This window comes from Vicia villosa, unplaced genomic scaffold (assembly GCF_029867415.1).
Source record: "Vicia villosa cultivar HV-30 ecotype Madison, WI unplaced genomic scaffold, Vvil1.0 ctg.001471F_1_1, whole genome shotgun sequence".
NCBI classification, from domain to species: domain Eukaryota; kingdom Viridiplantae; phylum Streptophyta; class Magnoliopsida; order Fabales; family Fabaceae; genus Vicia; species Vicia villosa.
The window spans coordinates 427,414-442,271 of record NW_026705630.1 but is presented as its reverse complement, the minus strand read 5'-3'; the positions used below and the strand labels follow the sequence as shown (position 1 = coordinate 442,271).

General features: G+C 33.5%; 1 protein-coding gene across 1 annotated transcript; it reads left to right on the top strand.

The window, feature by feature from the left end:
- The first annotated feature begins 657 nt into the window (after positions 1–657).
- Positions 658–4,673, top strand: LOC131635388 (UDP-glucuronic acid decarboxylase 1-like). The gene is made up of 7 exons (XM_058906011.1): positions 658–1,448; positions 2,062–2,208; positions 2,291–2,370; positions 3,014–3,097; positions 3,194–3,268; positions 3,869–3,961; positions 4,162–4,673. Exons 1-7 carry the CDS (start codon positions 845–847, stop codon positions 4,369–4,371), a joined length of 1,293 nt encoding a protein of 430 aa, XP_058761994.1. The 5' UTR covers positions 658–844; the 3' UTR covers positions 4,372–4,673.
- Positions 4,674–14,858: the final 10,185 nt, after the last annotated feature.

Sequence of the window (14,858 nt, the reverse complement as noted above, 5' to 3'; positions counted from 1 at the left end):
AAATGTCTAAATATGGCCACATAAATTTTTAATAAAAATGACCATATAAATATTTACACAAAATTTTATAAGAATAATCATATGATTTTTATCTATGTTTTTTTATTTATAATTTCTATTTATGGGAATTATCTATGTTCTAATTTTATATTTCAACTTTTACAATTAAATAATTGAATATTAGGATTCTTTTTCATTTTATTTTGAAGGAATACAAGTTGTAGATTAATTTGTAAAAAGACCTGTCAACCATTTAATACAAAATTAACAATAAAGTGTAATCTTTAAAGTGAAGATCCGATGTGTATTGTGCTAAATCACATTTTCAATGCACATATTTATTAAACTTGTGTTAAACAAATAAATACTATGCACTAATAATAAAAAATAAAGTTTCACTAAGAACAAATCAACAATGAACATTCTATCTAATTAAAGTGCTATTTTTAATTGTTTACTGTTACAACAAGTATATATTTAATACAAAATAATAATAAAAATGTCAGGGTCATAGTTGATTTTAATAAACTCTTATGACAAGTATTTTATTTTAATAAATGTAAGGAAAAAAAAGAAAAATTATAAGCACTACACGTTGAGAAACATAGCATCCATGACGGAAAGTGATTTACCTTCAATTTCACGTTTTGTGTTGAGTGTTTTGTTATTATCCACCACTACTGCATTTTTCATTCATCATTCATATCTATCTTATATCGAATCACAGTTAACACGTTTTTGATATAAAACCAAAAAAGGAAAATAATAAATTCTGCATTTAATATATTTTTAACCTTTGTCATAATTCCAATCTTGAAAGCGAAAGAGTGAAAACAAAAAAAAAATGAAACAATTACACAAGCAGCATAGTTTGAATCACAGACGAGAAGAAGAAATGGGAAGCGGCCAAGGTGAAACTCCACCGTACTCCCCCAAAGGGATGAAGCACACACGATCGCTCCCTAGATCGATCAACTACCTCTTGCGCGAGCAGCGTCTTCTCTTCATTCTCGTCGGGATTTTGATCGGTTCCACGTTTTTCATCATCCAGCCGACGCTTTCGCGGATTGGTCCGCCGGAGGGGCAGTCGTTTCTGCCTAGATCTGGCGGAATGGTTCGGTTTAATTCCGGCGGTGGTAATGGGAGAATTGGACGGCTTCCGGCGGGGATCGGTGGTCGGAGGTTGAGAGTGGTGGTTACTGGTGGTGCGGGGTTTGTTGGAAGTCATTTGGTGGATAAGTTGATTGGGAGAGGGAATGATGTTATTGTGATTGATAATTTTTTTACCGGGAGGAAGGAGAATTTGGTGCATTTGTTTGGGAACCCTAGGTTTGAGCTGATTCGCCATGATGTTGTTGAGCCGATTTTGTTGGAGGTTGATCAGATCTATCATCTTGCTTGTCCTGCATCGCCGGTTCATTACAAGTATAATCCTGTCAAGACAATCATATCCTTTTTGAGTTTATTCTATTATGATATGATATGATGCCATTTTCATTTTTAGAGCTTTAGAATTGATTAAGCTAGAAATTGGAATGTTTGCTGCTAGAATTGATTTTGACACTCGAGTAGAATTGATTTTGGCACTTATATTTATTGTTCAAACTCACTTTTTGCATAAATGTATCCCAACATAAATCGTTTTATCTTTATTTTTCTTTTTAACTAGAATCAATATTATGTACTGTATGTTTGGTTTCACAGTTGAAACACTTAGAATTGATTCTGGATATGTAGAATTGATTTTGCCATATTTTGTTGCTATTGACTAGAATTGATTCTGCATTCTAGAATTGATTCTATTTGAAGTTAGAATTTGTAACTTTCGAGTCTAAACATGATTTTACTATTCAATTCAACTCACTTTTAGTCAGAATAAATTCACTCAGAATCAATTTTTTCAGCGCAGAACCAAACACATACGTAATCAATTCAGGCAAAATCACTTTTTGTCAGAGTACTAAACACACTTAATGGTGCTTGGAAATTTGAATTATGTAGTTTGATTTTTATTGTGGTTGTGTTTTGGGATCCTTGACTTTATGTGGTTGATGATTTACAAGACAAATGTTATGGGTACACTTAATATGTTGGGGCTTGCAAAGAGAATTGGGGCTAGGTTTCTTCTAACTAGTACTAGTGAGGTATATGGAGATCCTCTGGAGCATCCTCAAAAAGAGACTTACTGGGGGAATGTCAATCCAATTGGTGAGTGAGTTTATAAACCGAAGTCTTGCTGAGAAATTATGTCTTATTTTATTGGTGGCTAAATTGTTATGTTGAATTTTAGGTGAGAGGAGTTGTTATGATGAAGGAAAGCGAACTGCAGAGACACTGACCATGGATTATCATCGTGGTGCTGGCGTTGAGGTAATTTACAAATTACGATTGTTTGTTTTATCAAAGCTGGTTTAGGTTATTTAACTCAATGTCTTGTCTTGTTTTGGATTTGTTAGTTTTTTTGTGTAACTTTATTTATATAACTTAAAAAGTATCGATCGATTACATGTGTTCCATTTCACCTTGCTCAAGTATTTGTTAACTACTTGGTTTTTACTTGTCAGCTAGTTATAATATCCTTAGCTTTTTAGACTGTTTATTCGATGATGATATACAAACAGATTGTACTTTTTTAGCTTATCAATTTTGTCTTTCATTGGGGTTTGCCGAACACATTAAGCTTGAGCTATATATCTACAATTGGTGTAACCATGAATTCACTGTCAGCTTACAATTTTTTCAATCTCCCCGATAACTTTCCCTAAGTTAACTAACTATATAAGCAAAGAATAGGTCAGGATTGAAATTGAATCATATGTTTATTCCTCTTGTGCACCCAACATCTGTTTTTGAAGTTCAATGCTTGGCAAATTTTTGTTACAGAAAAAAAGTAATATAGTATAAATCAACATAAATGGCCATTAAAAAAATCAACATACATGGATTTTAGATTACTAATGATAAGTTCTTCAAATCACATGTTATTGGACTGATCCAGTTAGCTGGTTTTTAGGTCCGCATTGCTCGAATTTTTAACACCTATGGACCCCGCATGTGTTTAGATGATGGACGTGTTGTTAGCAATTTTGTTGCACAGGTTTGACTCCCTTTCATTATTTCTTTGTTTGTCTTTAAACTACCATGGGAGAGGTTTTTTGTGTGCTTATGCTGTTTTTTTTTTCAATATCTGCAGGCTATTCGAAAACAGCCATTGACTGTATACGGCGATGGGAAGCAAACAAGAAGTTTCCAATTTGTCTCTGATCTGGTGTGTAGCTAATACGTTTTTATATTTTAAAACTTCACATCTTGTTGAATCCTATAGAGTTTTACCATCAATTCGGTATTGCACTCAACATATTTTGCTAATTATCATCTGAACTTGGACAAACCATCTAAAGCTCGTCAGTGTACAAAAATTAGTGGTTGGTATTAAATGTTAATCAAGGTCTAGATAGTTGGTGTTGAAAACTGTATGTTGAAATATGTAACTAAAGTCTGCATGTTTTCTAAAACACTCATCTAGTGCGTGTAGCATGATTTTACTTTTTCTTGAGTGAACTCCCCAATATCATTCACATGGAAAGGAATTTTTCAGAAAGTAACTGAGAGAAGAATACATCAAGCAGAGAGAAAAAGCTGCTTTGATACTTGAATCAGAATATCAATCTTTGCTTGTAATTCATCTAAGCTGCTGTATGAGTCCAGTTTTGTACTATTGTTTATTCGAATGTTAATTTTTAGAATTGGATTAGTTCAAATTACACAATAGTAAATTACATATATTTTTGAATTTGAATGTTAATTTTTAGAATTGGATTAGTTCAATTTACACAATGGTGAACTAAATATATTTTCCAATTTACAGGTTAATGGGCTGGCAGCTTTGATGGATGGTGAACATGTAGGACCTTTCAACCTAGGTAATCCAGGAGAATTCACCATGTTAGAGCTTGCACAGGTACCTAGTCTTATTTTGCAGTTTCACTCTGATTGATAAGGTCACCGTCAGTCATGGAGTGACTTTATTCATTATTTAATCTAAGGATTAAACATAGTATATTCGTAGTATCTTCTATTGTAGGGAGTAAATAATGGATTGAAATCGAAGTTACTGTTTTATTTTATGAACTCCTGTTTATGGTAAAAAAAAACATGCAGGTTGTCAAAGAAACAATTGATTCAAGTGCTACAATAGAGTACAAACCAAATACTGCTGATGATCCACATATGAGGAAACCGGATATTAGCAAAGCAAAGGAACTGCTAAACTGGGAGCCAAAAATCCCACTGAGGGAAGGTTTGCCTCTAATGGTTAGTGATTTCCGGAATCGGATTTTGAACGAAGACGAAGGTAAAGGAATGAAATAAACGTAGTAGCTAGTCCAGTGTGTATAGGGAGAATTGCGCGTCTCCCCTTGATTTTTCCTAATCTCTTAAACGGTCAACAACAACAACAGAAAGTCCTGGTAATACGTAGCTTTTGTAAGAAGTATTTACTGGCCTTTTACTCACCTGTGCCAGCTTAGCAGCATACAATTGAGTAATTGTTAATTTTTGATAAAATTCTTTTCAGCAGTTTTCTTGTCTATTGCATTGTTAGAAGTTGTAATATCCAATATTTGGATTATAGTATTATGAGAATGAAAGCTTATATGAAGAAATTTGTAAAACTTGAATTTTTCTGATGAGAATTCTTTGGTTTTCGTCTTAAAGGGGGAAGGGAGCTTGGCCATTTGGAGGGTTGAATTGAATATAACAATTTTCTAGGTTGCACTAACTGACCAACCGATTTGTTAATTAGTTACTATAATAAGATTTGAGATCCTAAATATTTAAAGGAAAATGCTAAGGGGACATGTTAAAATTACATTCACCTATTTTAAATTCTAGTTAAATGTGACATACCTCCTCTCTGGTTTTTTATTGTACAATCTCATGGAAGCCACACGTATATTTTGATAAGAAATTGCGACTTATTTCGGGTGTTTGGATCACAAAAGAAAGTGAGAGAAAACAAAATAGAAGGAAAGAAAAAATAAAAACAAGCAAGAGAATGAAATGTAAAAGAGTTATTAGGGAGAAAAGAAAATAAAAGGAAAGAAAAAATAATGAAAAAAGAGAATGAAATGTAAAAGAATTATTTAGTTGTTTGATATAAAAGAAAATAAACTAGGTATATTTGGCATAGATAACCCTAATATTTCTTTAGTTTTATTAGTGAATTAACTTTACTTTAATAACAAGTGAGACTTTATAGTTAAAAAAATAATAAATTTCCAAATTTAATTACAATTAATTTAAAACAAATTTTTGATAGAATCATAGAAGAGGTCAGTAAGTATAAGTACCCCTAGCATTCATAGTCAACAGATTTGATAAAATTATGGTTGATATTCCAGCTACATACAATAGCTTATTTGTTTTCATATTTACAACATATTCCAACAAATAAAAACATCGAATAGTTTCAAATCCTCTAAATCTGCGATGTGAGAATTCATCTTTTCACCATATCAAATCTAATGTTAATTAGATTTGATAAAATCTACTAGCATCATTTTATTAAAATAAAAAGAAAAATATTATTCCATAAGAATTATAAATAAAAAAAATTTAAATTTAATGTTTTTTAAAGTATATTTTATGATTGGAGTGAATGCTCAATTAATTCCCTCATTGATGAAATCAAAAAATAATACCGATAAATTTAATTAAAATGATTTGAATTTATTTGAGATAAAATTGAGAACATGCGTATATTTCTGAATACAGATCCACTGCTGCTGTTTGTGTCATGCTGCTCAATCAGCATTAATATCAACCATTTGATTGTATTACCACATGTAGTGAAGAATATTTTAACGGCCAAGATGCGGGCTGAAAAGTCCATAATTCTATCCTATATTTTTATACATAGACTCTGTTTGGTAAGACATATTTTCGAGCTTATAACTTCTGTCTTATGTTTTATGAGCTTATATGATAATTTAGACCCGTTTGGTAACGGTCTTTTCATCACGAGCTTATAACTTATTTTACTAGCTTATAGCTTATTTTCCAGACGCTATTTCAAATAGCGTTTTAGCTTATGTCTTATAGCTTATTACTTTTTCTTCCTTTTTAACCTTATTATTTCAATTAAAATCCATTTTTAACCCTTATAATTTATTTTAATTTAAAATAAAATAATTATATATTAAATATCTTTTATGTCATTTTACATTTATAAGTTAATTGAACCGCTAATTTTACCAAACACTTCAATGAACTTATAAACTATCAGTCTCAACCATCCGCTATAAGCTATAAGTCATCAGTCATCAGCCATCAGTCATAAGCTATAAGCTATCAGCTAGCTTCTCAGTCAACCGCTATTTTTACCAAACAGAGCCATAATATCTTTTTATTGGAACCTCTCTAATTTGCAATTATGAACGGTTAGATTAATCTAATAAGTAATAATATGTGCAATTATGAATCGTTAGATTAATCTAATAAGTAATAACAAATGAAAAAAAACAAAGAATAGAGAGAAATGTATTTCAATTTAATTTTTTTTTTTTTTCATTTACTATATAAATTGAGAAAACAAAATACAAGACCAATGCATCCCATATAATTTGTTGTGTACGTTGTTTTTTTTTCTCTTAATATTCTTTATCAAATAATTATTTTTATATATTTTTATTTGATAAATAATGAAGTTATTTTTATACATATTTAATCAATTGATTAAATTAATTTTCTATATTTAATAAAAGAGTTAAAAGATAGTGTACTGTAAATAGTTTTACACTGTCATTCAATAGAAAGACATCAATATGTTATGTCATTAATTTTTTTAAATAAAAGAATATTTTAATTGAATACATGATGGTGATTGGTTGAGAGTGTAAGTGCATCGCCCTTTTTCTCTTAATAAAAAATAAAAAAAATGAAAAAAAAACTATTTATTATAAATAACATAGAAAATTTATATAAGTAAAAAATATTTAAATTTAATATTTTATAATATTGTCAACATAAAAAACAAACTTCACTATATAAACGTTATTTTTTGAAAATGATTTGCTAAAAATAGGAGTTAATAAGATGTACAATTTATATATGAGAAAATTATCTATCACTAATTTAATTTGTTAATTTTAACTTTTTTTTATCTCCTAAATTAAAATTAAAATAATTTTAATATATTATAAAAATTATACATAGAAAACATATTTGTGGTTAAAGAAGAGAGACATCATTTCAACACTAGTTTTTTTAAAACTAATAATATATATTTCTCTCTCTTCTTTTGATTAAAATTTATTAAAAAATAAGTGTTTTTTTAATTTATAAATCGTTACACATTGCGGTATGATTTTACACAATTTATTCATTATTAGTAATATTTAAATGGTTTTTTTTTTTCTTTTTAAATGAAGAATTGATGCATCTTCTAATTTTCAATGTTTCAACACAAAGAAATATGGTGTGGATCGCAGTGGTACCAAAATGTGGAAAGTGAATCTATGCAATATTCACTCTTTTTTTTTTCTTTCATTATTTTTATCATGTAAATTCTTTGGTATATGTTCCGTGCCCATCAAAGGTCTTGGACCCATTGCTCTCCTCTAGTTAAATGTTTAATAATATGAGGTTTATAGGTTTTTCAGGTACATAAACTTTAAGCTTCACTTTCATTTCAGTTTTCTTCTTGATCAGGTAAGTTCATCGTTTTTTACTAAAATCGTGTATGAATCTGATAAGTATATGTTATCTCCAATCGAATCCACCTGGATAAGACAACACACCAGAGTATATGATTTCAAAATTTGCATTCGACTTGCTTACTGCATCATTGCTGAAGCTATTCTAGTGATGCTTTTCCTTCACACATTCCTCACACACTTCATTTCGAATTTCGGTTTCTGGTAACCCTAAAATCATATTTCTCCTCTTCAGATATCTGATGTCTTTAAAGTTAAGATGACCAAATCTATAGTACCATATTCATTCATCCCTGCTAGTTGGGTTGCCACACACTTACGCTATATCACATTAAGTTCAATCTTGAAGGTTCTATTCCAAGACATATGAGCCTTCAAGATTAACCTTCCACTTGAGTCAAGAACTCCCATAATCTTCATCTCTTCTTCTTCTTCTTCTTCTTCTTCTTCTTCATGCTTTTCAAGCCTTGCATCATTTTCTTGATTCTTTTATTTTTCAAGACAATCACTAGAGTAGTGACCATACTTCTGACAATTGAAACAATGAATGTGACTTGTGTCATGTTTTCATCCACCTCCTATTCCTTTACCTGCAACACCACTTTTGTAGTTGCTTTGATACGAGGGTCTTCTTTGGTTCGACGAATTTCCTTCTTGCTAGTTTCCCTTACTCGTCAAATTGTTGTCGAACCATTTTCCTTTTCTTTTCTTTTCTTTTGTTGATTGCGTCTGCATAGCCACACCACTCTTCGACTTTTCTACAACTCTTTCAACCATTCTTTGTTCATGAGAGTCAAGCGACCATTGAAGCACTTCCTTTGTCAATATTGACAAATATTTTGACACTTCTATGGATACTACCACGTGGTCGAACTTTGGAGCCAATGACCATGTTTTGATCTTGATGTCAAAACTTCTTCACATCTGTCTTCCAAGAATCCAAGGCAACTCCATTTGAACAGTTGTTGCATTGGCAATATCTCTTAAGTGCCATTTGTGTGGGTTAGTGATAAAAATGATACCAAAATAGATAGATAGTTAAATAACCACTATTTTATTGAATTATCCATTGAGGAAAACAACCTACTAGACCAGTTAAAAAGAGCCAGTATGTTCTAAAAGATTTATCTATGGTCAGGATACCATCAGATTCAGATAAAGAGTTTAGACACGCCAAAGACGACATGTAGAACACAATAGGGATACTACGAGTTCTTAGTAATGCCGTTTGGAGTGTAAAATGCTCCACCTCTCTTTACAGAGTATATGAACAGAGTATTCCAACCATATTTGGATTAATTAGTTCTAATTTTGTAGACGATATTTTGATTTACTCTCGCACTCCACAAGAGCACGAAGAGCATTGAGGACTTTGTTGTCCATTTTTATGAGAGAAGAAACTTTTAGAAAAATTCAACAAATGTGAATTTTGGATGTCAGAAGTTAAGTTTCTTGGAGTTTGAAGAGTGAGATCACGTATTCTTGAATGTTACCCCAAAGTTAGGGTTTTAAAGGTCCCTTCAAGGCAAAGAAGTTGAGCCCGAGGTGTAGTGGTCCATATCAAATCATAAGTCGAGCAGGTGACGTGGTTTATCAGTTGGCATTGCCACTTTCACTATCTATGCTTCATGACGTGTTCCACGAATCTCAACTAAGGAAATATGTACCCGATTCTTTTCAACATATTCTCCCAAATACAATTGAAGTTGCAACTGATATTTTCTTTCAACCTCAACCTAGCAGCAATATGGACTATGCCATCAAATCACTAAGGAATAAAGAAATACTTTTGATAAAGGTGTTGTGGGAAGAAAGAATCATATCCCGGCGAGGCTATTTGGGAGATAGAGTCGGAGATGCGAGAAATTTATCCTTAATTGTTCAAATAATCCTTAAATTCAAGGACACATTTTATTCTAATAGGGGAAGATATAATATCCAAATTTCCTAATCCCTTTTTAGTGTCTAATTGGTATTTTGGGAAGAGATGAATTTTTTTGAATAAGTTATATTCTAAGGCTAGTAGTGGTCTCATTAGATAATAGATATTTATGTCAAAAAAAATGAATTAAAGTGGTGGCAGGTATTTAAACCAAACTCTTCTAGAAAACTTACCATTTTTATTCATTCTTCCACTAGTTTCAAATCAAAAGTTGAGAGAATTGGAGAGTGTGAAAAAAGAGAAGGAGAACGAGTGAAAGAAGAAAAAGGGAGCAAGAAGGAGATTCATCAAAGTTTAAGTTCATTGCATGTGTGAGTTGAATACCTTGAAAGAGAATCAAGATCTTTCATGAAATTTTACTAGTTTTGTTTGAATTATGAAAATTGATCATTTCTTTGATCCATGATTTGTTTGATTGCTTGCATGTTCTAATTTAATATATATTTTTATATGTACTTGCTATCTACACATTTTTCTTTGAGTTGGACTATAAATCATGGATGATTTACAGGTCAAAGTGACATAATTTGTGAAACTAAGGTTTTTGGACACGACAATGAGCTGCACCCACTACAGGTGGTCATAGCTAGCCCCTAGTTCATGTAAGGAAAGGGGATCTGGGCATGACTACGGGTCGTAGACGCCACTATGGGTGGCCATAAAAAACCCTTGGAAAATTCATAAGGAGGATCCTAGGATATATTGCGGACCATAGTAGCCACTACGGGTGGCCATATCCCACGTTTGACCCACTATTTTATCCAATTTGGAAGTTTTTGCTTGTGTAATTAATAGTTCTATATTTTACCTTGCTTGTGTATGAAGTGTATATGATTAATAGTTAGGGATTAGCATGATGTCCATGTGAAACATAAGTGGAATAATTAATTAAGGAACTATGAGGAAACCCTAGTATTGGCCGTTTCCAGCTCTTCCCGGCTTCAATTATAGTTACTTTAGTGAACTGTGTGCTGGGGTGTTATAACATTTCTTGGATTATCGTACGGTTCATACCGGGTTCCTTAGTACAGGCGAGTTTTGTTAGTAAGTATACTCTTATGTTTTCTTCACGAGGGATGTGTTTGATCTTGAATGTTTGAAAACCTTTTATGGTCTCTTGTATCATCTTCAAGTATTTGGATAACCCGGGGTCCTTGGTTTGGTATTTCCCTTGCACCTGGTTGGTAACTAACTGAGAGTCACTCTTCACTTGAAGATTGGTTGCCCCTACTTCTTTTGCTAACTTGATTCATGCTAATAAAGCCTCATATGCCGCTGGTTATTGCTTGCTTGGAAATTGAAGCATAGTGATTGTTCTAGTAGTAACTCCATGGCCCCTTCAAGGACGATGTCAGCCCCGCTTTCCTTGAGATTTGACGATCCTTCCACTGATAGAGAACAAACACAGTAGGGCTCTTCATTGATCTAGATGCTAATCTCTACCAAAAAGTCTGTAAATTGTGATTTGATGGAACTTTGCTTGGTGAAAGTTACATCAAACTCAGACAACTTACCGCCAATAACATCATTCGTCCTTCCAAGTCGGGTTTGGTGAGAATTTTTATTACCGGGCAGTTTGCTTTCACAATGATGGCATGCCCTTTAAAGTAGTGTCGTAACTCCTAGGCAGTTACTATCATGACAAGGTCTATCTTTTATCTAACGATACTTGATATATGTTCCATTTAATACTTTACTTACAAATAAATGGGTTTTTCTCCTCTTACTCTTTCTTGGACCAAAATGTAACTCAAAGCCTTTTTCGAGACAGAAAGGTAGAGAATTAAGGGAACTCCATCTTTTGGGCGAGCCAAAATGAGTGGTGCAGCCAGGAAGAACTTGAGTTCTTGAAAGGCCCTTTTACACTCTTTCATTCATTGGAATTTTTCTGCCTTTTTAATACCGAAAAGGAATGGATTAACTTATCTCAGGAGAAGGATAAGAATCTTGATAGGACGAATATTCTCTCGGCCAATGCTAGGCTTCCTTTAATGTTGTGGGGCTTCTCATGTCGATGATGGATTGACACTTATCTGGGTTGGCCTCGATGCCCCTCTGAGTTAGCATTAAGCCTAGAAATTTACCTACCTAGACTCCGAAAGAGCATTTGTTGAGGTTAAGGCGCATGTTGTATTTCCTGATGGTGGCCAAAGTCTCTTCCATGTCGCTGTGATGACAACCACCATCTTCCATTTTCACGACCATGTCGTTAATGTAAACTTCTTGGTTCTGCCCTATCTGATTCGAGAAAATGGTGTCCATAAGTAGTTGATAAGTAGCACATGCGTTCTTCAATCCGAATGACATAACATTATATTCTTCAATCCAAATGGCATAACATCATAGTAATAATTTTTTCTATTAGTCATGATTCATGAAGGTGGTTTGGGGGTGTCAGCCGAGCTTATCCTTATTTAATTATAGCCTAAATAAACATCCATGAAACTCAACATTTTGAAGCCGGATGAGAAGTCGATGAGCCTGTCTATGTTGGGTATTGGATAAGAATCCTTCAGGTAAGCTTTATTTAAGTCAGCAAAATCTACACACAATTTCACGAGCTTTTCTTGACCATCGCCATGTTAACTAACAACGTGAGATATTTTGTCTCTCGTATAAAGTGAGCATCCAAAAGCTTTTTTACTTCCTCTTCGACATCGTTTCTCTTTGCTTCACATTCCTTCTTTTTATGTTATATTATAAGTATTGGTTCAAGGCGTACGACTAATTAATGGAAAACTATGTCGGGATCAATGCTAGCATGTCAGTCGGGATCCAGTCAAAGAAATCTATGTTCTTTTTCAGCAACTCTCTATTCTTTGTCTCCTATTCCATTCGGAGTGGGCTCCCTATCTGTGTTGTTTGGTAGGGATCTGGACCTATCTATATTTCCTTTAGGTCCTCTATTGATGTCAGACTGTTTTCTGGAGTTTCACTTCTAGGATCAAGGTCGACGAACTGGACATCGCAAAGTTTGGGAAGAGATTTACTCTTATGACATTTGTGCATCATTAGGCTTTCCTGGTAACACTGCCTGGAGAGCTCCTGATTTCCCTTGATGACTCCTACATCTCCATTTTCAAGTGAAAACTTTATTGTCAGGTACAAGGTGGATAGGGCTGCCTCGAAAGCATTGAAAGTCGGGCGTTCGATGTTGATATTATAGGGGGATGATGCATTAATGGCCATGTATCTGACTTCTATTTCCTTTGCGCTTCTTCCCTTCCTGAATATGGTATTCAACATGATATAAACTAAAACCTGGACATGCTCTCCTGAAAAGCCTACCAACGACCGCTTAAATGGTCGTAGCAAATCCATGTCGAGCCGCAAATCCTGGAAAGCTTCCCATTACAAACCATCCGTAAAACTTCATAGATCGATGAGGATGAGCTTTATATCCCACTTCTGTATTTGGACGTCGATCACCATTGGGCCGTCTTCAGGTGGGACGATGCACTCCACATCTCATATGGAAAAATGATATGTGTCTCGGGACAACGATGCCCTGGTTGGAGTATTCGTAAAAGTTGCATTAACTTCCTCGCGTAGCTCTTCCGAGAATGGTTTGTCTCGCCCCCTCCTGAGAAACCTCCAACTATATTATTCAAAGTATGGTGTAGAGCGCTCCAGTCACGATCTTCCTTCCTGGATTTTTTTTAAAGGGATGCTCTTTCACTAGCATGGTCAAGAGATGTGTAACTGTTGGCTGAAGATTTCGTTTAGAAAGGATATTCTTTGAAGAGTTAGAATTCGAAGGAAGATGGTTACTGATGACCATTTCTGAGATTAAAAATGGCTACTGATGGCCATGTTTCGAGAATGATTGTTTGAGTTGGAACGAAGATAGTTAGAATTGGAGCTAATTCGAAGAGGGCTATCTTTGAGACTTAAACGTTTTATGAAATACGTAAGGTACTGAGGCTGAACGTGTTTTCGTGGCATTCTCGGTTCTGATCACGTTGCCACGCATCGAAAGAAGATTTAGGCGGGAGGATTTGAATTTCGAAGTAGTCTGTGTAACCGCTCAAGGACAGATGGCATCCCAGGGATTCTTGTGAGCAACGTGGCATCAGATTAGTGTAGGACCGTTAGGGTCGAAATTAGTATAAATAAGGGTCTTAATGTTAGGATTCTGTGTGTTCATTTTGTACAAATCACTCACAAATCACTCAAGTATCAAGTGTTTAGAGAACGAGTTCGCTGAGAAATGTACGTATGACACCAACACCATTTTAAATACATTTGTATCTTTCTTTATTCAAGTATCTTTTAAATTCCTTTTATTTTTCTTTGTTTAACTTTCATTTCGAAGCACTTTACATTTCTTCATTTTACATTCTTGCACGTTATATTTCTGCACTTTAAATTCCTGCAATTTACATGCTTTTGTTTACGTTTCTTTTGTCGAAAGACATATTAACATATGTAACAAGTGTTGTTTTTTAAGTGAATATTCATTCGATCACATCACAAACAAGTTTTCTTGAAGTCAGAACAAACAAACATGAATCAAATCATATCGAAAGGCAATTGTTTGACTATGTCCTAGTGATCGTGAAATTATAGCAAGTGTACTATTTCCTCGATGTAGTAGTAAAGAAGGGTAAATACCCAGTATCGAACTCGCGGACTGCGTGTAAACTACAAGTTTCACAATGATTCAATTGAACAAAAATATCATGGGGGTTGTTTTGGTTTGTTTGATTAATTAGAATTACTAGAAATAAATAAAACACTAAATAAAAGATAGCTTGGTGCAAATATGAGCAGATATGCTAAGGTAGATGTATGAATCCTATGTAACTCCTTGAAACCACCGTGTTCATGAGATGATTTAATTATAACTGTGTATCAATTCTATAAATAGTTCTCCCTAATTCCTTAGTGAAGAACCCCTTAACACTAATTAGACAATCTCAATTCCTCAATAACTGAATTTAGTATTAGGTCTTTTATGCATTAGAGTCTAGAATGAATGATCACTAAAGTGCAATCCTTATTCCTAAGCGATTTGCCGGAAGTGTTTTGATTCACAAGCATTAGGGAGGTTTGTCACGCCAAACCCTAACCGTAGAACGATAAGATACTTTCCAATATAATAAAGCATTAAGAACAATGAATCAAAAACTCAATTTATAATTAAACATCAAATTCATCAACAACGGTTGTGACAATTCATCACATAAAAAGATTCAGGG

Excerpts from the sequence above, each read along its gene's own strand:
- LOC131635388 (XM_058906011.1), top strand. The coding sequence starts at position 845 with ATGAAACAATTACACAAGCAGCATAGTTTGAATCACAGACGAGAAGAA. Across the intron at positions 1,449-2,061 it reads TAATCCTGTCAAGACAATCA|AGACAAATGTTATGGGTACA; the intron begins TATCCTTTTTGA and ends TGATGATTTACA. Across the intron at positions 3,269-3,868 it reads TCCAATTTGTCTCTGATCTG|GTTAATGGGCTGGCAGCTTT; the intron begins GTGTGTAGCTAA and ends TCCAATTTACAG.